We start from the raw sequence: 20,716 nt of genomic DNA, 5'->3' as shown, positions 1-20,716 counted from the left end.
ACAGCATTCACTGTAGCGGGGTAAAGGGGTAAAATTCCATCCCTAGTGTTCAGCATTTAGGTTTAATCACTCAGATTTTAGTGCACTGGGGAGTGCTCCAGTTCTCGTTAGTCTAGCGGCATATAGATTGTTGTGTCATCCATTCCTGGTGTAAAAGAAAGTTTGATTCTCTGCATGTCACGGAGGAGACCCATGGAGTCCTGTTGTTATATAGGCTGAGGTATTTGTTTTATAAGGAGGGTGCTGTCAGCTCTATCTGACAGAATTAAGCCATCTGTTCTCAGGTAGATGCGTATCAGATGAAGACACTATCTGTCATATCTCAAGGATGTACCCTGTCATAACAAATTTCAAACTGGTTCTGTAGAAAATAGGATGAACAGATAAACTCCAAAAAAGAACATAACCGACTCTTTTCTTTACTCCAGAACCAAAAACGGAAGGGCAGGATGTTCTGCCAACAGGAGACTTCAGGTAGGTATTTATTAACGGTCTCTTCGTGCCCTCCTGGCAGCTGGCCTAGGTGAACCTAGGTTATGAGAGCCAGATGTCGTATCATCAGGTGGTACTCCTGATTCTGAGGGAGAGCGCCGACGGCGGTAATTGGTAGACTGAGTCTCCATGGGTTCCATACGCTGTGGTGGCCAGCGATGTACGGATTGACGGTACATTGCATACCATTCTGGTACCGCAATCAAAGGGATCCCCAGGGTGTCACAGAATCTGGGCAAGTCCTCCGGGACTTTCAACATTGCAGTGCGCCCTTGATGAGATGCCGACAGGCAGAATGGGAATTTCCACTTATACCCTATGTTTCTGTCACGTAGGACATCCAAAAGGGGTCTGAGATCCCTGCGGTGTTTTAAAGTGATACCCGACAGGTCTTGAAAGAGTTGAATCGGTGCACCTTGACAAGTTAATTGCTTGCCCCTAGCTTTTCTTAAGATCTCTTCCTTAATTCTAAAATCAGCCAGGCAGCATACTATATCTCTGGGTGGATCCGTGTCTTTTCCTTTAGGACGCAATGCACGATGAATTCTGACCAGATCTATGTCAGTCTGAGGTGGTCTGTCAAGTATGTAATTAAACAGGCCTACCACAGATTGGGGGACAAGGTCCCCCTCGACCGATTCAGGTAAACCCCTGACCCTCAAATTCTGGCGGCGTCCTCTATTATCGAGGTCCTCCATATGTCTATTCATGTCTCTTAATTGGAGAGTGTGATCATCCACCTTCCTTGTGGAACGCCTGAGGATAGATTCATGGTCCTCTAAAGCAGTTTCAGTGTGTGAGACTCTATCTGTGAGGGAGCGGAGGTCTAACCGCAACTCTGAGATTGCATCCTTAATGTCTGTTGCTACATTCTTTAAATCCTCAATGGTCAATGATCTTTGAGCTGTGGTGTTCTGTATTCCCCGAACCTCCGGTCCCACCGAAGCGGAGACTGGGTTCGGTGTCGGGCTAAGGATAATTTCCTCAGGGTCCCTGTGCTGCTGCTGTGAATTACCTGAGGTAATCCTCTGACGAGACGTCGCCACGTTCCCTCTGTTAGCGCGGGACATATCCGTGACTGAAAATGTCTCTGTACCGTTATTCTCCCTCGGTGAACGGGATCTCGAGGCAGATGATGACCTTGAGGCCGTTCCCATGTCGGTAAAAGCTGCAAATTTAGGCTGGGTGAGCTGTAAAGGTGGAAAGTTATCCCAGGGTGACAGGAGCTCAGCAGCTAAGCATCCATTCTCCCTCACGGTCCGGCCACGCCCGATCTCTGTTTATAAAGTTGAGCAATAAAATTGTTGTGTTGCCAATACCTACCTACCAATACCTACCTGTATACGACCCCTGCAGTGCTGGTGGAGTCTCAATTCCACCAAAAATCCATACCAGACCTTTATCTGAGCATGCAGGCCTGGCGAGCGCCCCTTTACCTCCACCCCCCTCCTGGACCATACCAGGCCACATGCCCTCAATGAGGTGGTGGTTGCTCTGGGGCAGGGGGGGGGGACAAGGGCCTCCTCCCAACAACCCTGGATGGTGGTTGTGGGGGTCTGCGGGCAGGGGGCTTATCAGAATCTGATAGTCCTTTTTAATAAGGGGCCCCCCAGATCCTGCCCCCCCATGTGAATGAGTATGGGGTACATTGCACCCCTACTCATTCACCAAAAAAAAAAGAAGTGTAGTATTACAAAAAACAAGAGACGTACGCAAGACGCGCGCAAGATGCTTTCCCCGACTTGTTCATTCCCCGACTTAGTTGGGGTAGGCGGTACACTTTGGTGGGGGTGGGTCAGCTACGCCCTGTGACCTTTGACCTCTGGGAACCCGCCTTTGACCTTTGGTGGAGGTCCCTGTTCCAATTCCTGAGTCCTAGCCATATTCTTCAATGGGAAACCCTAACCCCAACCCTAACCCTAAGCCCTAACCCCAAACCCTAACCCCAACCCTAACCCTAACCCCAACCCCAACCCCTAACCCTAACCCCTAGTCCTTTATTAAAAATGAAGAATGTCCCCCTCATGTTAGATCCAGAGTGTGTCTTCTCCCTCCGCTGATGTCTCTCCCTCCTCTGATGTCTTCTTCCTCTGGTCTTCTCCCTCCGGTGTCGTCACAGTGACGTCACAAGGGGTGGGGTCTCCAGGTGACATCACTGGATGGCCAAACCCCAAAGCTATCTAAGAACTGGTAGACAATGGAGCTGACACAACAGAGGGAGCCAGTGTCGGAAGATCTTTTTAAAAATTTTAGCAGCAGAAGACGGAGGAAGAAGACTTAAGCGGAGGGAGAAGACGGAGGAAGAAGACTTTGGCGGAGGGAGAAGACTGGAACAAGGAGGTGGTGGTGGTGGAACCACTGCCCCGCCTCCTACTAATTAACATCAGTACACTGGCGACACGCCCCTTCCAACCTGTATACTTCTACTTCCCACCTATCCATTTACAGAGCAACCAATCCTACTGGAAGCTTTATTTAAGCTTCAACTGAGCCATCCCAGTATATGGACATTTGATAGGATGATCGATTTCATATAATTGCACAAAATAATACATTTTTTAATAATAGTTGGTAATAAATATTGCATAGCAAGTTGACTTTGACGTTGAGGTTTTCGAGGGTCCATCCAGACTGGGTTTATTAAATGTGACTTTAAAAATGCATCAGGCCCTGTTTCGACCCAAGCAATCAAATTCAATCCCACCAATGGGGGCGCTAGAGGCTGTATTACATGGTCTCCAATACAGGGGTAATGCATATCTTGCTTTTTTGTTTTTGTTTTATGCTTTTTTTGTTTTTTAACCACTTAAGGACCCGCTCATGTATATATACGTCGGTACTTTAAAGATGGATATCTCGGTAAACGGCAGCAGCTGCTGCCACAACCGGGATATCCATCTTTTCTTTGATCGGTCCTGTAAACGATAACGGTGGTCTCCGCGGCGGATTCGCCGCGAGATCACCGTTATCAGCAGCGGGAGAGGGGCCCCCCCTCCCGCCGCTCTCCGGAGCCGTCGGCAGCGGCGGAGGCGATCGGGTTTTTTCCAATTTTGCAGTTTTTTTTAAATGTGGCGTCAAAATATTGAATAAATAAAATAAATCAAAAAGAAAAAAAAGTTTAAAATTTTAAGCATTAGAAAAAAAAAATAAGCCCAAAAAAAATTAAGAGAAAAAGGGGGAAAAAGGGGTTAATTAGGACCGATGATGGTAAACTAAGAGTAAAAAAAAACAAAAAAAATGGAATAAAAAACAAACTGATAAGGACTAAATTCAGAAGATATATTTTTTACGTGGCCTCCAGTACAGAGGTCTGTGATTTGACTTATAACTCTGTGTTAAAGCCGAACTCCAGGCAAACCACTAAATACACACATAAAATACATAGGGGGTTATTTACGAAAGGCAAATCCACTTTGCACTGAAAGTGCACTTGGAAGTGAAGTTTGCTGAAGATCTGAGGGGCACATGCAAGGAAAATAAAAAACAGCATTTTTGCCTGTGCATGATTGGATGGTAAAATCAGCAGAGCTTCCCCTCATTTCACAGCTTCTCCTCAGATCTACAGCAATTGCACCTGCAAGTACACTTGTAGTGCAGAGTGGATTTCACTGGAAGTCTACCTAATTTCCTGTGGTACCTCTGGGACAGGAAGTGAGGGGAAATCTAATCAGAGGTAGTAATGAGTTTTAACTGGTCCCTACCATATCCAGGACTAAGGATTTGGCTATACAGTACATACTAGGGTTGCACCGATACCGGCAGCAGTGCCGATACTAAGCATTTGCATGAGTATCAGTACTCATGCAAATGTTCTGATACTTGAAACCGATACTTTTAAGCCAGTTCTTTCAGTTGTCAGCGGGATTCCTCCAGTGAGAAATGTTTAAAAAAAAAAAACTGGCAATTACCGAATGTTAAGGAGCAACTGGTGGCTCATTTAGCTGTCAGTGGGGTTCCCAGTGAACGGTGGTGGTTGTTTAGCTGGCTGGCTGGGGGTGGCTGGCTGGCTGAGGATGCCGTGGCCCTCCCCCCCCCCCCCCAAGAAAATGAACCACCAGCCAGGTTGCCCTTTGACAGCTGAAGTGTAAACCAAGTCCTGGCAATCGGAGCTGTAAAAAAAAAACAAAAAAAAAACAGCAGTCTGGCAATGTTTATCAACAACATTGCTCAGCAGCTAAAACAGAAAGATAAAAAGAAACATTGTTTCATTTCATATCTTTCAGTTTATTCATCTACAAATCAAAAGGGATGAATGTCGATCTGCAGATGAAGTCAGTTTAAAGCAACCTGTCAAGTAAAAAAGTTTTTTTTTTTTTAAATGTTTAACCCTTTATTAACCCTTAATTTACTCTAATCAGCCCTATTTATTAACTCCTTATTTTCCTAAATGTAATTATTATTTTCCTGCTGATTTTTTATTGTTATAAACGAAAGAATAGTTAAAACTTTTTTTTTGTTTTGTTTTTTGTTTGCATCGTTCGTTAATATTTTTACACCTATAACATATATTTACACGTTTCACATTTAAAAAAGTGCATAATTGAAAAACAAGAAAAATGACAAGGGCCCGGATTCACGTAGAGCGGCGTATATTTGTGCGGGCGTAGCGCATCTCATATTCGCTACGCCGATGTAACATTGTAACAGTATTCACAAAGCACTCGCTCCCAACGTTGCGCCGGCGTAATGTAAATTGTCCGGCGTAAGCCCGCCTAATTCAAAGTAGGAAGGAAGTGGGCGTGATCCATTTAAATGAAGCTTGACCCCATGCAAATGATGGGCCGAACGAACGGCAAATTTACTCCCTTAGATACGACGGCTCAATGCCTACGACGTGAACGTAACCTTCGCCCAGCCCCATTCACGTACGACTTACGTAAACAATGTAAAATCCGACGGCTGTTCCGTCGTCCATACCTTTGCATGGGATGCGCCTCCTATAGGTGGAATAACTTTACGCCGGACGTACGCCTTACGTAAACGACATATACTACTGCCACCGGCTAAGTACGTTCGTGAATCGGCGTATCTCGGTCATTTGCATATTCAACGCGTAAATCAATGGAAGCGCCCCTTACGGCCAGCGTAAATATGCGCCCAGGCTCCGACGGCGTAGGAAACGTACGTCGGTCGGAGGAAGCCAAAATTCAGGCGTTTCTTGTATTAAGAATCCGGCGCATAGATACGACGGCGCGGCGTATCTACACATACGTTGGCGTAAGAGCTACGTGAATCCGGGCCTTAGTTTGTAAATAACTTTTCAATGCTTTGTACCCTTGCTGACAGCTGAAGTGCACACAAAACAGTTGCAGGCAGGTATCGGTAATTGATATTGGCTAATACTAAACAAATAAAAAAGGAATCGCTGAAAAAAACAATGGTATTGGTGCGTCCCTAGTACATACACTTAAATGATTTACAGTAACAATGAATAAAGAGCAGAGTTATATAGCTATGCTGGAAAAAGACACAGATCCATTGGGTTCAACTGACAGAATAAATAAATAAAGTAAAACCAACAGAATAAAATAATTGAAAACCTGCATATACAGAATTCTATCCCAATGGTTGATCCAGAGGAAGCCAAAAAAATAAATAAAAAACCTTTGGTCCAATTAGTTCCAACTAGAGAAAAATAATCCTTCTAGATCCTATAAGGCCAATCAGATATTCCCTGGAACAATCTCGGGTGTTATTGCTTCTAAATTAAGTTGTGTCTTTTATATCTGCCTGGAGCTCAGCTTTAATGCTTTAGTACATTGAGTGCACAGCTGGATACTTACCGGTCTCTCTCCGTTCAGGAGCAGCTTGGTGGGGACGAGCAGGAGATGACACAATGGTGTATAGAAGCAAGAGATCCATCCCGTCTCCGCTATGGCTGAAAACAGAGGCCGGTCAGTGTCCTCTGTTTCTTTTTTTTATCATAAGTAGGAACTCTGCGGAACGCGTGAGTGTGTATGTGCATGAATGTGAGTGTATGGGGGTTGCGTGTGCATGTGGGACTGTACCAGTGTTTGCTTTTTCCATCTGCTTGGGAGCAACTGTGTTGTATGAGCTGTGCGCATATATATCATATCCTACATCTACATGTGTGTTTGTATTCCTGAGTGTGTATATTTCAGAAGGTATGTAGAGTTCTATATGTGCATGCTTATATGTGTGCACATACATGGGAGTCATTTCTTAGACCTTATGCAAATTGACACTTTGACACATCCAACCTAAATTGTGGGAGTAATTCCATGACCAGGAGAGCCATCCATAAAATGTCATGTATGCAGGGGTGTTTTTTTTTCATGGGCAGCTTGTAGACCCCCTTGCCGTTCCATTATCATCTCACAAAGGGTTTTGACTGACATGATTCAGAAGAATAACTATTTGATTATAATGTACTGTGTTTGTAAACCCTTACATATACGCAGTGAAGTCACTAGCCTCAGGTACAGAGCTGAAACAAATCCTCCTACATAAATTGTAGCTGTTTATCTGCGGCCCTCTCTTTTCTACATCAAATCAAAGTCCAGAACGTATACAGCATTTCTAAGCTTCAGTAGGCAGGGGGTGAGGATCTGATGTCACATACTGAACGGCATAGAACAGGGAGCTGAGTGTAATCTGAGATCTGAGTGAAGGGAATAGGCCTTGTATGCAGGGATATGGGCTGCTTGTAGACCCCATTGCCGTTCCATTATCATCTCGCAAAGGGTATTGATTGACATGATTCAGAAAGATAACTATGTGATTATAATGTACTGTATGAAGATTAAAGTGGTTGTAAACCCTTACATATACCTAGAAAAGGGACTAGCCTCAGGTAATATACAGAGATAAAACAAAACCTCCAACATTTGTTTTACCTGTTGACCTGCGGCCCTCTCTTTTCTACATCAAATCAAAGTCCAGAACGTATACAGTGTAATCTGAGATCTGAGTGAAGGAAATAGGCCTTGTATGCAGGCATATGGGCTGCTTGTAGACCCCTTTGCCGTTCCATTATCATCTCGCAAAGGGTATTGATTGACATGATTCAGAAAGATAACTATGTGATTATAATGTACTGTATGAAGATTAAAGTGGTTGTAAACCCTTACATATACCTCGAAAAGGGACTAGCCTCCGGTAATATACAGAGATAAAACAAAACCTCCAACATAAGTTTTACCTGTTGACCTGTGGCCCTCTCTTTTCTACATCAAATCAAAGTCCAAAAGTTATACTGAATTTCTAAGCTTTAGAAGGCAGGGGTGGGGATCTGATGTCACACACTAATAGATCTATACTCAAACAAAAAAGTTAATGAAAAAAATGTGCAGACTGGATGGACTACTCAATCTTTTTTCACAAATATGAATAATAAGGGGAACTAATGCACAAACCACACTACCAGAGAAATACTAAAGGGTCTATGAAACAAATCAATAAAAATGAACTAAGCAGCAGCCACAACTAAATAGTGTTTGCACACTGACAATAAAATAAGATAAAGAGGGTGTAATGGCGCTTACTATTAAAACACTGCTGGATAGCAGAGCATAAAAGAATTAGAATTATAATAAAATAACAAACATTGCAAATTCAAGCACTTTAGTTTGATTGTTTTTTGCACATTTATTGTGTGTGGAGTGTGCTCCACATGTTTTTCACTATTTTTTATGCATGCATGTCCTTTTGCATTATTAACATTGCACTTAATTTTTGTGGTCAGTGGATATTGATCACTGTCACTAATATATCATTCATTCATTGCATATTTTATGATATATGTATTATTTCACATGATGTCCCACACATTTTAATTTATTGTATGTGTGTTTTTAGTCTGTATCCCATTATTTCATTAATGGAATATTTTCTAGTTAATTACCACGGGTTGTTGGTACCTTTTGTACTAACAATCATTATTTTTTGCACTTCATTATTTATTATTAATTAAGTGTCCCTTTACCTCCTATCATCCCTCGATCTCTGGTGGGTTTCGTGCACTCTGATTGAAGCACCTGTTTTTTCTCTAGGGCTCGCCATTTTTAGTTCTTGAATTTTAGTTGGTGTATTTGCTCCCACCATATACCGTATTTATCGGGGTATAGCACGCTCCCGCGTATAGCGCACACCCCTAAAGTTGCCCCGAATTCCTGTGGAAAAAAGTTTTTTTGTACTTACAGTCTTACAGCAAAAAAGTGCGCGGTATACACCGATAAATACTGTAGGTTATTTTATTATAATTCTAATTCTTTTATGCTCTTCTATCCAGCAGTGTTTTAATAGTAAGCGCCATTACACCCTCTTTGTCTTATATTCAATCTTTTTTCAGCCGTCACTTTTCTATGTTTCTAGATCTAACAACATAGAGCAGGGTGCTGAGTGTAATCTGAGATCTGAGTGAAGGGAATAGACACACCATCCCTCCTTCCCTCCCTCTACACCAGTGGTTCTCAACCTGGGGTCGGGAGCCCCTCGGGGGTCAAATAAGGATTTGCCAAGGGTCACCGAATCCTGGGCTGTTCCTGAAGACCGCACCGCTCTCCCAGCCTTTTTGCGGCCGCCCAGCAAGGCCATCCCTTGAGCCTGTGGCTGCCCAGCTGGACTGTTCCTGGATTTATTACTAGCAGCAGCTGAATGCTGCAGCTGTCTCTCCCAGATGTGGAAATACGCCTGCAATTTACATAAAAGGTCTCAATGCTTCTAAGAAAAGTGATCCCATATCAAGATGAAAAAAAATCCTAAAGCCAAGTTCCCTGGAATAGAAGATATATTATACTCACCCCTCTCGCTTTGGCATTTGACACTTCCGGGAATGTTGGATGCCTTTGTCCCCCACTGCAGCCTATAATTCCCTTTCTCGGGTCAGCGCCGTCCTCCACGCTCCCTCCAAGTCCTCGATTTCTTCTCCCGTCTTCTTCATGTCATCTCTGCTCATTTTATTCTCTCTGCTATGAGTGGACGCCTGATAGGCATCCAATCACAGAACCTGTCGCTTCAGGCAATCAGGTGACCAGTAACAAGACCGGGTGCACCCGATTGGCTGAGAGGCGGGTCAGTGTTAGGGAAGCGATTCCCTAACACAGCACTGTGCCCACTGTTTAACAATTTCGAAGCCTATTAGAGCCGACGGCTCTAGAGCTAAAACACCCCCACCACTGTAATTCAGATGGCCGGCGCTCAACAAGGGGGCCGGACACCTAAATAGGGGGTGGCAGCGGCAACAATAGATAGATTCATGTAATGCATGAATCTATCTATTGTTGATTGACGGGTGCAGGAGAGAGGGGGCGGTGCTCCTGCGCCCTCTATGGACGCACCACCACTGGCCGTCACATAAGGTTCTGAGGATGAAACCACAGGACATGGTGGGAGACACGGGCACCTGACATTCCTGGAAGTATCAAATGCCAAAGAGAAAGAAGTGAGTGTAATGCTTTTTCTATTGCCTGGAACTGGCTTTAGGATTTAATCTAAACATGACAGGGTCCCTTGAAACAAGAAAAAATATGTTTCTTCATTTAAAAATGTTAGTGTCGGTGTGTGTTTGTGCTTGAATGTCTCCATGTGTTTATTTCCATATATGTTATATGTTTTTATCTGTCTTATTATCTGTATAATCTGTTTTTATCTATATGTTTTGTGTTTTTTCTACCATATTTATGCTATCATTATTGAAATGTATGGGTGACTGTATATAGTTTGTGTTTATATGTGTGAACACGAGTTAGATATGTGCACCTGCCTGTCACCAAAGTCTTACATTGATATATATATAAAGCATTTCATTCCATAGAAAGCATTTGGTGAGTTTGCAGTATGATGTAAAGTTGGTGCATAATGCTGTTCTTTTTTTTTCATACTTATCTTAATTTCCGCATTTTATTCTTATATAACAAAGAGTGAAATAGCATGTGTATGAATAACTGGCAAATATCTGTTGTTTTATTATAAAGCTCTTTTTTGGGGGGTGCTCGTAGACCCCATTGCTGTTCCATTATCAATTCTTATATAACAAAGAGTGAAATAGCATGTGTATGAATAACTGGCAAATATCTGTTGTTTTATTATGAAGCTCTTTTTTGGGGGGTGCTCGTAGACCCCATTGCTGTTCCATTATCAATTCTTATATAACAAAGAGTGAAATAGCTTGTGTATGAATAACTGGCAAATATCTGTTGTTTTATTATGAAGCTCTTTTTTGGGGGGTGCTCGTAGACCCCATTGCTGTTCCATTATCAATTTGCAGAGTACAGTCTATGGGGATGTTGATTGACCTGATTCATAAGGATAACTTCACTATATTGTTAAAAGTAGTGGGACGCCTGCCTTTACATGCATATGAACTGTAATGGCATCCCAGTCTTATGCCACATACAGACAATTGGACATTCTGACAACAAATGATCGATGGGAGCTTGTTGTCGGAAATTTTTTATTTTCGTTGGCAACAAAATCCGTTCTTGTAAATTCCGATCGTGTGTAGCCAATTCCGATGCACAAAATTCTACGCATGCTCTGAATCAAGTACGAGACGGAAGCGCTGAGTCTGGTAAAACTAGCGTTCGTAATGGAGACAGCACCTTCGTCACGCTGTAACGGACTGAAAAGCACGAGGCTGAAAAGCGCAAATTGTCTCCCACCAAACTTCTACTAACACTACTGGTATTGAACTTCCCTTTAATAGTGCCGTCGTACGTGTTGTACGTGACCGCGTTCTTGCCGATCAGATTTTCCGACAACATTTGTGTGACCGTGTGTATGCAAGACAAGTTTTTGTTGTAGGAATGTCCAATCGTCTGTACGCGGCATTAGTCCGTAGGGTTCAATATTGAGTTGGCCCACCCTTAGTGGGTGGGGAGAATCACTAAGTGGAGGGTTAAAGTTCATAGGTCAAAGGTCCGCTAGGGTTAGGGTTAGAGTTGGGGTTAGGGGTTAGGGTGTTAGGGTTAGGGTGTTAGGGTTTCCCATTGAAGAATAAGGCTAGGACTCAGGAATAGGAACAGGTACCTCCCCCAAAGGTCAAAAGGCGGGTTCCCAGAGGTCAAAGGTCACATGGTGTGGCTGACCCACCCCCACCAAAGTGTACCACCTACCCCAACTAAGTCGGGGAATGAACAAGTCGGGGAATGAACAAGTCGGGGAAAGCGTCTTGCTGTCCACAAGGTTTAGGAGTGTGTCTATGGGGATGTTTGACCATTTTTACACTATTCTTCCTCAAAGCAAGGTTGCTTTGTGCACTGGTCCAAATCATTTGGTGTGGATTTGGGGGGGGTCTAATGTTGCTGGGCGGATCATTGCTGGGAGGGATCTATTGCTGAGATCTATTGTCACTGGGGGTCTATTGTTGCTGGTGGAGAGGTTTGTTGCTGAGGGGAGTCTTATGCTGCGGGAATCAATGCTGATAGGGACCTAAAGTTGATGGAAGGGTCTCCTGATGCTGGCTGCTGGGAGATCTGTTGTTGCTGGTGGGGGGTCTATTGTTGCTGGGATCTTTTGTCGGTGGGGGATCTTTTGTTTCAGGGGGTCTATTGCTGCTGGCTGGCTGTTGAAGGAAGGGTCTCCTGATGCTCCCTGCTGGGGGATCTATTGTTGCTTTTAGTGGGGGACTATTTTTGTGGGGGGGACGTTCTATTGTTGCTGACTACATGTCAAGGGGTGACTCGCAATAAAGGGTACCTGCACCTAGTCTCTAAAATAAAAAGCCCTGAATCCAGAGCTTCCAAACTTTGTCAAAATAGGTCTGCTTGCCAAGTAAAATGGCCGAAAGGCGTTCATTGACCATGATCCAGGACAGCTTATTTTTCACCAGGTCTAGGGGATCGTAGAGGACTTCCAGGACCTGGCAATTCTAGCTGCCGTGAATATAAATGCTATACGTTTCCTCATAAATCCTTAATTTTTTTATTATAAGAATAAATATTTTTAGGCCCAGTTAATATGGAAAAGGGTCAAATTTAGGTCAAGTAACCCTTTGCAACCAAATATAACTCGCTGTTCCAACTGCACATGCAATAATTCTGATAGCTTCAGGTTTCTAAGAGTAGTGTGAAGGAAGACGGCTTTTGTCAGGATGGGATCTGAACGCACATTCTCTGCTGCACCCGGCAGAAGCTCTTCTTGCTGAGCCACATGAGGTGCTGGAAAGCATCTTGATTCCTCCCTTGGATAATCTTGCCTTGAACCCTGTTTCTGGCGAACGTTGAACCCTTTGCTCCTCCCATGAACTTCCTATTTAAGCCATGCCTTTGCACTTCCTGTTTGCCAGATTATTGTGCTCTCTTAAGGGCTACTGGAGGTAAGAGGACATCAAACTCATATTTGGAATAAAGGAGTCATAATTAGCATACTAAGTACCCTGGGTACACAGGGCTGGTGCAACGATTTTTGACACCCTAGGCAAAACCTAATTTTGCCCCCCCCCCCCCCCGGCTAAACCCCTGACTCCACCACCTTTTCCCTGCTCATGTATACCCCACCTTTTTAATGAAGTGCCCATCAAATGCAGTCCACCAGCACCCATCAATGCAGCCTACCAGCGCCCATCAATGCAGCCTACCAACGCCCATCAATGCAACCTACCAGCACCCATCAGTGCAACCTACCAGTGCCCAACAATGCAGCCTACCAGCACCCATTAAATTAAGCCTACCAGCGCCCATCAATGCAGCCTACCAGCTCCCATCAATGCAACCTACCAGCACCCATCAGTGCAGCCTACCAGCACCCATCAGTGCAGCCTACCAGCGCCCATCAATGCAGCCTACCAGCTCCCATCAATGCAACCTACCAGCACCCATCAGTGCAGCCTACCAGCACCCATCAATGCAGCCTACCAGCGCCCATCAATGCAGCCTACCAGCGCCCATTAAATGCAGCCTACCAGCGCCCATTAAATGCAGCCTACCAGCACCCATCAAATGCAGCCTACCAGCGCCCATCAAATGCAGCCCACTGGCGCCAATCAATGCAGCCCACCAGCGCTCATCAATGCAGCCCACCAGTACCCATCAATGCAGCCTACCGAGTAACTTGTATAGCGCAACAAATGCGAACTTATTTGCCTCAAGGCGCTGGCATCCAGAGTTGTACAGGTCTTTCAGAAGAGATGGGTCTTTAGTTTTTTCCTAAAAACCTGATGGTTTCCTTCCAAGCGGATGGTGATGGGTAGAGCATTCCAGAGCCGTGGTCCTTGGACCGAAAATCTACGTTCTCCCTTAGATTTGTAGCGAGATTTGGGGATTTGGAGAAGGTTTTGGTTGGTTGACCGGAAAACGCGCTGGGTGACGTAGGGTTTTATTTTCTCGCTTAAGTATTGAGGAGCGTTACCCTGTATACATTTCTGGGTGAGGCAGAGTGTCTTGAATGTCACCCGATCCTGTACGGACAGCCAGTGGAGGGACCTCAAGACCGGGGAGATTGGTTCCCACGGCTTTTTACCAGTCTGGCTGCTGTGCCTCTGACACTATGTGCAAATGGAGCGGCGGCTGCCTGCTGATGCTGAAACTTAGTTGCTTGCTGCAGAGAGAAGAGAGTAGGAACACCAGTGGCCGGGTGCCCTAGGCGGCCGCCTAGTTTGCCTAGTGGTAGCACTCGCCCTGTGGGTACAGCAGGCCCTGGTTTAATCCTTGGACCTGAGCACCAATCCCCATGAAGCCCCACGTGCCTCTCGCGAAAGGCAATGGCATAAGCACAGCTCACCCATTAAGCTCAAAGCCTAGTTGTGTCATACATTTCCTCAATGGCAAATAAAACAGATAAAGCTCTCTGCATTTAACAAAAAAAAAAAACAGTTGCAGCTGCCAAAGGTTTCATTACCCCTTTTCACACTCTAATTGAATTTGGGTGAATGTGGCAATTACAAATCATGGGACTCGTTTGCAGGATTTACTAGTTTGATGCACAAGGCTTTCATTTTCTTTTACGATTTATGACTTTGCAATTTTGAAAATTGTGTACACAATCCACATTGTTTTCTTCTGCCCTTGTTGAATTATTGAAAATTTATTGATTGGTGCAGGTGGTGTCCATTGGCGCCACACCCCTACATAAATTACATAATATAAAACGTCCTTTAGTTAAATGAGGGATTTTTTTTTGGTGCCAAAAATACATGCCAAACAAATTTTACATAAAATACATTGTAATCTTTATTACATTGCATTTACACAATTTGGGCCAGATCCACAAAAACGGGCATGTATTTAGGCGGGCGTAGCGCATCTCATATGCTCTACGCCGCCGTATATCTGAGTGGCTCCTAGGGTATCCTCAAAGAACTTGCTCCCATATGCGGGCCGGCGTAACGTAAATCTGCCGGCGTAAGCCCGCGTAATTCAAAGTAGGCTTGGAGTGGGCGTGTTGTATGGTAATCTGGTATGACCCCACGTAATTGACGTTTTTTACAAACGGCGCATGCGCCGTCTGTGGACGTATCCCAGTGCGCATGCGCGAAATCACGTCGCAAATAGTCAATGCTTTCGACGTGAACGTAACTTACGCAAAGCCCTATTCGCGAAGGATTTACGCAAACGACGTAAACGATGGAAAATTCGACGCTGTCCCGACATCCATACCTAACATTGCGTACACCTCATAGAGGCAGGGGTAACGTTACGCCGAAAAAAGCCTTACGTAAACGACGTGAAAAAATGCGCCGGGCGGACGTACGTTTGAGAACCGGCGTATCTAGCTAATTTGCATACTCTACGCGGAAATCAATGGAAGCGCCACCTAGCGGCCAGCGTAAATATGCACTTAAGATCCGACAGCGTACTAAGACGTACGTCAGTCGGATCTAGCCCACATTCAGGCGTATCTTGTTTTGTGGATACAAAACAAAGATACGACGGCGCATCGTAGAACTTGCGCGGCGTATCAATAGATACGCCGCCGTAAGTTCTTTGTGGATCTGGCCCTTTGTTTTTAAATTGATGACTTAGTAGTAATTCTTATATCGCCAGAACATCATACATAAGAATACATGTCAACGCTAACGGCCTCATCCCCACCTAACATAGATACATTGTATAGATAGAAAAAGTACTTTCACCCATTTCTGATGAATTTCTCCATGTATGGTGGCACGGTTGGTCTAAACTTCGAACATTTCCCTGTTCGTTTTTTCAGGAAAACAAGAGGTAATATTGGTAGTTAAAACAATGGAGTCCTCCCCCCCCCCCCGGTGGTTGCAGAAGGGGTGTAGTGCTCAGGTGAATCGCATGTCATAGTTTTAAATGCCAATAGTGCCTATCAGTCTCCTGAAGAAGCTAACAATGAAACGCGTTGAGACCACAATATGCGTCTTGCCCTCTTCTTCCCAGTGGCCCCACACAGGGGGGTAGATCTATCAGTTCCGAGTGGCTGTAGTGCTGAAACTAATCACATGCCATAATTTTAAATATCAATATTGCCTCGTCTTCTCCTGAACAAGCAAACATTTAAATTGCCACCAATACAATATCATTTCCGGCAATACAAAAATGTTAAAAAAAATGGCGTGGGGGTCCCCCTAAAATCCTTAAAAGACCCTTATCTGAGCATGCAGCCCAGAAAGTCAGGAAAGGAGGGAGACAAGCAAGCACCCCCCCCCCCCCCCAACTATACCAGGCCACATGCCCTCAACATAAGGGGGGTGCTTTCGGGTGGGGGACACCGAGGAGACACCGAGGAGGAGACACCGAGGAGGAGACACCCGAGAAGAAGACACAGAGGAGAAGGCGCAGAGAAGGAGACACCGAGGAAGAGACTCTGAGAAGAAGGCACCGAGGAGGAGGCGCAGAGAAGGAGACACAGAGGAGGAGACGCAGAGGAGGAGACGCAGAGGAGGAGACGCAGAGGAGGAGACGCAGAGGAGGAGGAGAAACTGAGGAGGAGAAACTGAGGAGGAGACACAGAGGAGGAGACACAGAGGAGGAGACACTGAGGAGGAGACACTGAGGAGGAGACACTGAGGAGGAGACACTGAGGAGGAGACGCTGAGGAGGAGACACCGAGGAGGAGATACTGTAGAGGAGACACTGTAGAGGAGACACAGAGGAGGAGACGCAGGGTGGAAGCCGCTGAGCAATAGACACCGTGAAGAAGACACAGAGGAGGAGACGCAGGCCCGCGACCTAGATGAGGTAAGTGCAGGGTTTTCTGACTTTGACTGACGGACCGAGTGACCGCACCTGGGGCGGGGGGGGTGGTGGGGGTGGTGAGGGGTTTGACTGATGGACCAACTGACCTAATATGGTACAAATCAGTGGCGGTTGGTGCTTCATTTTTTCGGGGGGTCATCAATCAAACCACCCACCACCCCCCCCAAGAAATGGAGCACCAGCCACCACTGATTTGTACCATATAGCTATATTAGGTGGAAATTAGCATTGCCATGCTTTATTGTGTACTATGTTCTGGAGATACAAAGAAAGTCATCAATTTTTTTTTTTTGTGTATATGCAATGTAATAAAGATTACGATGTATTTTATGTAACAATTTGAGTAGCGTGTATTTTTGGCACCTAAAAAAAAAAAAATCCATCATCCTACTAAAGGAATGTTTCACATTATGCTTATTAGCATTCCTACACTCAATTTGTAACGTTTGCCGATATTTTATTGCGTGCATTAACCTCTACATTTTGTAAACTCCATTAGAAAAATTGGATTTATTTAAGTGGAATTGCAGTGATTTTCAGGTCTTGTCATTTTACCTCCTGAAAGCCGAAACGTTTTCGGGTTTTCTGGAAACTTAGGCCTGCGTATTGAGCGACACTCGGTGCCTTCTTCCTCCCTGGAGACGGAGTGGAGGAAGACAAGTGAATTGAGCATATTGCTGAAGTCGATCCGTCTGTCTCAATCAATCTAATCTTCCCTCCATCCTCCCCCCTCCCCCGCCTCCCTGTGCTCCATTCGGGATGAAACCGCGGAGGATCTGTAAAAAATAAAATAAAAGTCAGAGTGTATAATGAAGTGTCTTATTAACCAGTCCCCATTAAACTGTCACTTGTACTTAGCGGCCGATCTGTGCAGCCACGGGGAAATAAAAAAATATATCCCGCGTCGCTTGACAGGGGCCTATTACTCCGAGCGGCAGGTTATTGGCAGACGCAAAATACTGGAGTGCGGCGGCACGGTGCGCGGGTCAGAGGTCACTCCTCGCAGGAACTGACTGCATGATTAATATGTTTTCTGACAACTTTTTTTTTTTTTCTTTCCACTGTGTCACATGACTGATCTTCTCGTAGCGATTGGGTGAGAAATCGCCAACTTGAGTTGTAGCAAATGTTTTCAGCTACCGTCATAAACAGTTATGTTGTTAGAGGCTGGTATTCAAATCAGCTGATCATTGATGAGAATTTGGGTTCAAAACTTAAAAGGGATGAAAACCTGAACAATGACGTCTTCCTATTGGCTCCCTTTTTGATCTGTTAAATATCCCATTGAAAGTATTCTATTGTATCTGTACTATTAGCCAGATTCAGGTAGGGCGCCGCATCTTTAAGGCGGCGTAGCGTATCGTATTTACGCTACGCCGCCGTAAGTCAGAGGCAAGTACTATGGGCCAGATCCTCAAAAGGGATACTGAATCAGAATCAGTTTTCCTAAGTTAGGCAGAAGATCCGACATGTGTAAGGGACTTACACTGCCGGATCTTAGGATGCAGTACCGCATCCGCCGCTGGGGGCATTTCGTGTCGAAATGCTGCTTCTGGTATGCAAATTAGCACTTACGGAGATCCACTAAGCTTTTCAGCTTCGTTTTTTCTCCGTAAGTTTTAGTTTGCAAACGCAAAATTAGGGCTGCTTTTACAAAGTGTAAACTGTTTACACCTTGTAAAAGCAGACCCTTCTGTCCAGCGACGCGATTTTTTTTTTGTTTTGAATTTTTTTTTTTTCGCCGTATCGTCGCGATCCACAAAGCTCGGCGTAACGTAATTTCGCGCTATGCGCGTCGGGAAAATGACGTCACGAGCATGCGCAATACGGCCGGCGCGGGAGCGCGCCTAATTTAAATGGGAATCGCCCCCATGAAAAGAGGAACGCTTGGGGCAGTGGAATTTAAGTTACACAGCCAAAAATTTATAGGTAAGTGCTTTGTGGATCGGGCACTTAGGTAGAAATTTTAAGGCAGTGTAACTTAAATGGGAAAAATTAAGTTACGCCGGATCTTTGTGGATTACCCCCTGTATTCACAAAGCACTTGCCTCCTAACTTACGGCGGCGTAGCGTAAACTGGGCCGGCGTAAGCGCGCCTAATTCAAATGAGGATGAGGGAGGCATGTTTTATGTAAATGGGTGGTGACCCGACGTGATTGACGTTCTTTACTAACTTTTATACTTACAATACTATTGGCTATTGGGTAATTGGTTTTAAATAGGACCCCTAGGAGGGGATATTGTATATATTGCAATCTAAAGGATTTATATGGAGAGGACCCTATGTTTTTTTTTTTAAGCCCTGATGATGCAGTCACTCTTGGACCCCCAAAATGCATTGGTTACTTTTTCCATCTTCTCCCTGACTTTTATTGGAATATAGACCTCTTACCATTGATGTGGCGCTTCATGTTCTCACATTTGTCTGAGGTTTTTGTATATTGATTATGTTTTCGATGCTACCTGAAACTTCATGTTTTTATACTTCCAATACTATTGGCTGTTAGGTATTTGGCTTTAAAGGGGTTGTAAAGGTAATTTGTTTCCCTAAATATCTTCCTTTCCCTTAGTGCAGTCCTCCTTCACTTACCTCATCCTTCCATTTTTGCTTTTAAAAGTCCTTATTTCTTCTGAGAAATCCTCACTTCCTGTTCTTCTGTCTGTAACTCCACACAGTAATGCGAGGCTTTCTCCCTGGTGTGGAGTGTTGTGCTCGCCCCCCTCCCTTGGACTACAGGAGAGTCAGGACGCTCTCTACGTTGCAGATATTTTATCTACTTGCCGACCTGCCGCCCTCATTCTACGGTGGCAGGTTGGCTCTCCTGCGCGAGAGCCCGTAGCTCTACGTCGACTCTCTCGCAGCCCACTCTCTTGCACGCGCCCCCGCTCGCCCCGACTCCTGTGCGATCGCTCGTTACAGAGCGGGGACCGGGAGCTGTGGGTGTAAACACACAGCTCCCGGTCCTGTCAGGGGGGAAATGCTGATCTTCTGTTCATACAATGTATGAACATTCACATACATTCCCCTAGTGAGGCCACCGCCCCTACAGTTAGAACACACCCAGAGACATACTTAACCCCTTCCACGCCCCCTAATGTTAACCCCTTCCCTGCCAGTGGCATTTTTTATAGTAATCCAATGCATTTTTATAGCACTGATCGCTATAAAAATGCCAATGGTCCCAAAAATGTGTCAAAAGTGTCTGAAGTGTCCGCCATAATGTCGCAGTACCGAAAAAAATCGCTTATTTGCCGCCATTACTAGTAAAAAAAAAATATTATTAAAAATGCCATAAAAATACCACCTATTTTGTAAACGCTATAACTTTTGCGCAAACCAATCAATAAACGCTTATTGCGATTTTTTTTTACGAAAAATATGTAGAAGAATACGTATCGGCCTAAACTGAGGGAAAAAATTATTTTTTTATATATTTTTGGGGGATATTTATTACAGCAAAAAGTAAAAAATATTTATTTTTTTCAAAATTGTCGCTATATTTTTGTTTATAGCGCAAAACCTAAAAACCGCAGAGGTGATCAAATACCACCAAAAGAAAGCTCTATTTGTGGGGAAAAAAGGACGCCAATTTTGTTTGGGAGCCACGTCGCACAACCGCGCAATTGTCAGTTAAAGCGACGCAGTGCCGAATCGCAAAAAGTACTCTGGTCTTTGACCAGCAATATGGTCCGGGGGTTAAGTGGTTAAACAATCAAGCTGCAAGTTTTAATTAAATATTATCAGGAAAGTGATTTGCTGCACCCACGTGATTTGTTAGGGGGGTTCAATCAAACCTGGATGAAAATCAATCACAAAAATGAAAAAAATAAAATATTGAAGCTTATGCAATTACATTGTAGCAATCACTTGGAAATGACCAAATTGATGATAATTTCCGCCGTACCCGATTGCACTTTGATCAATCAAGTTGGGCTGAAAAAATCAATAGGGGGCTGTTGGGGACGAGCAATCACAATATTAAAAAATCAAAGTGTTTGTATCTCTATTGATGTGTGATCAGTGTAAGGGGAATCAAAAATTCATAAATCGACAGTGACTCCTGATTCTATGGTCACCAGATAAGTTATACAATTATTTTTTG

The 20,716-nt window shown here is 44.4% G+C and overlaps 1 protein-coding gene across 5 annotated transcripts in view; it reads left to right on the top strand.

The window, feature by feature from the left end:
• Positions 1 to 20,716, top strand: part of MDGA1 (MAM domain containing glycosylphosphatidylinositol anchor 1) — a 424,007-nt gene that overhangs the window by 250,154 nt on the left and 153,137 nt on the right. For 3 of the 5 annotated variants that reach the window (XM_040351805.1, XM_040351804.1, XM_040351803.1), the window contains exon 6: positions 6,294 to 6,386. The exons of the other annotated variants lie outside the window; for them this stretch is intronic. In XM_040351805.1, coding sequence (XP_040207739.1) covers positions 6,294 to 6,386 — 93 coding nt within the window. The remainder of the gene's footprint in view (positions 1 to 6,293; positions 6,387 to 20,716) is intronic. 5 annotated transcript variants of the gene reach the window in all.

This window comes from Rana temporaria, chromosome 4, assembly GCF_905171775.1.
Source record: "Rana temporaria chromosome 4, aRanTem1.1, whole genome shotgun sequence".
NCBI classification, from domain to species: Eukaryota; Metazoa; Chordata; class Amphibia; order Anura; family Ranidae; genus Rana; species Rana temporaria.
This window is presented reverse-complemented; position numbering and strand designations above follow the sequence as displayed.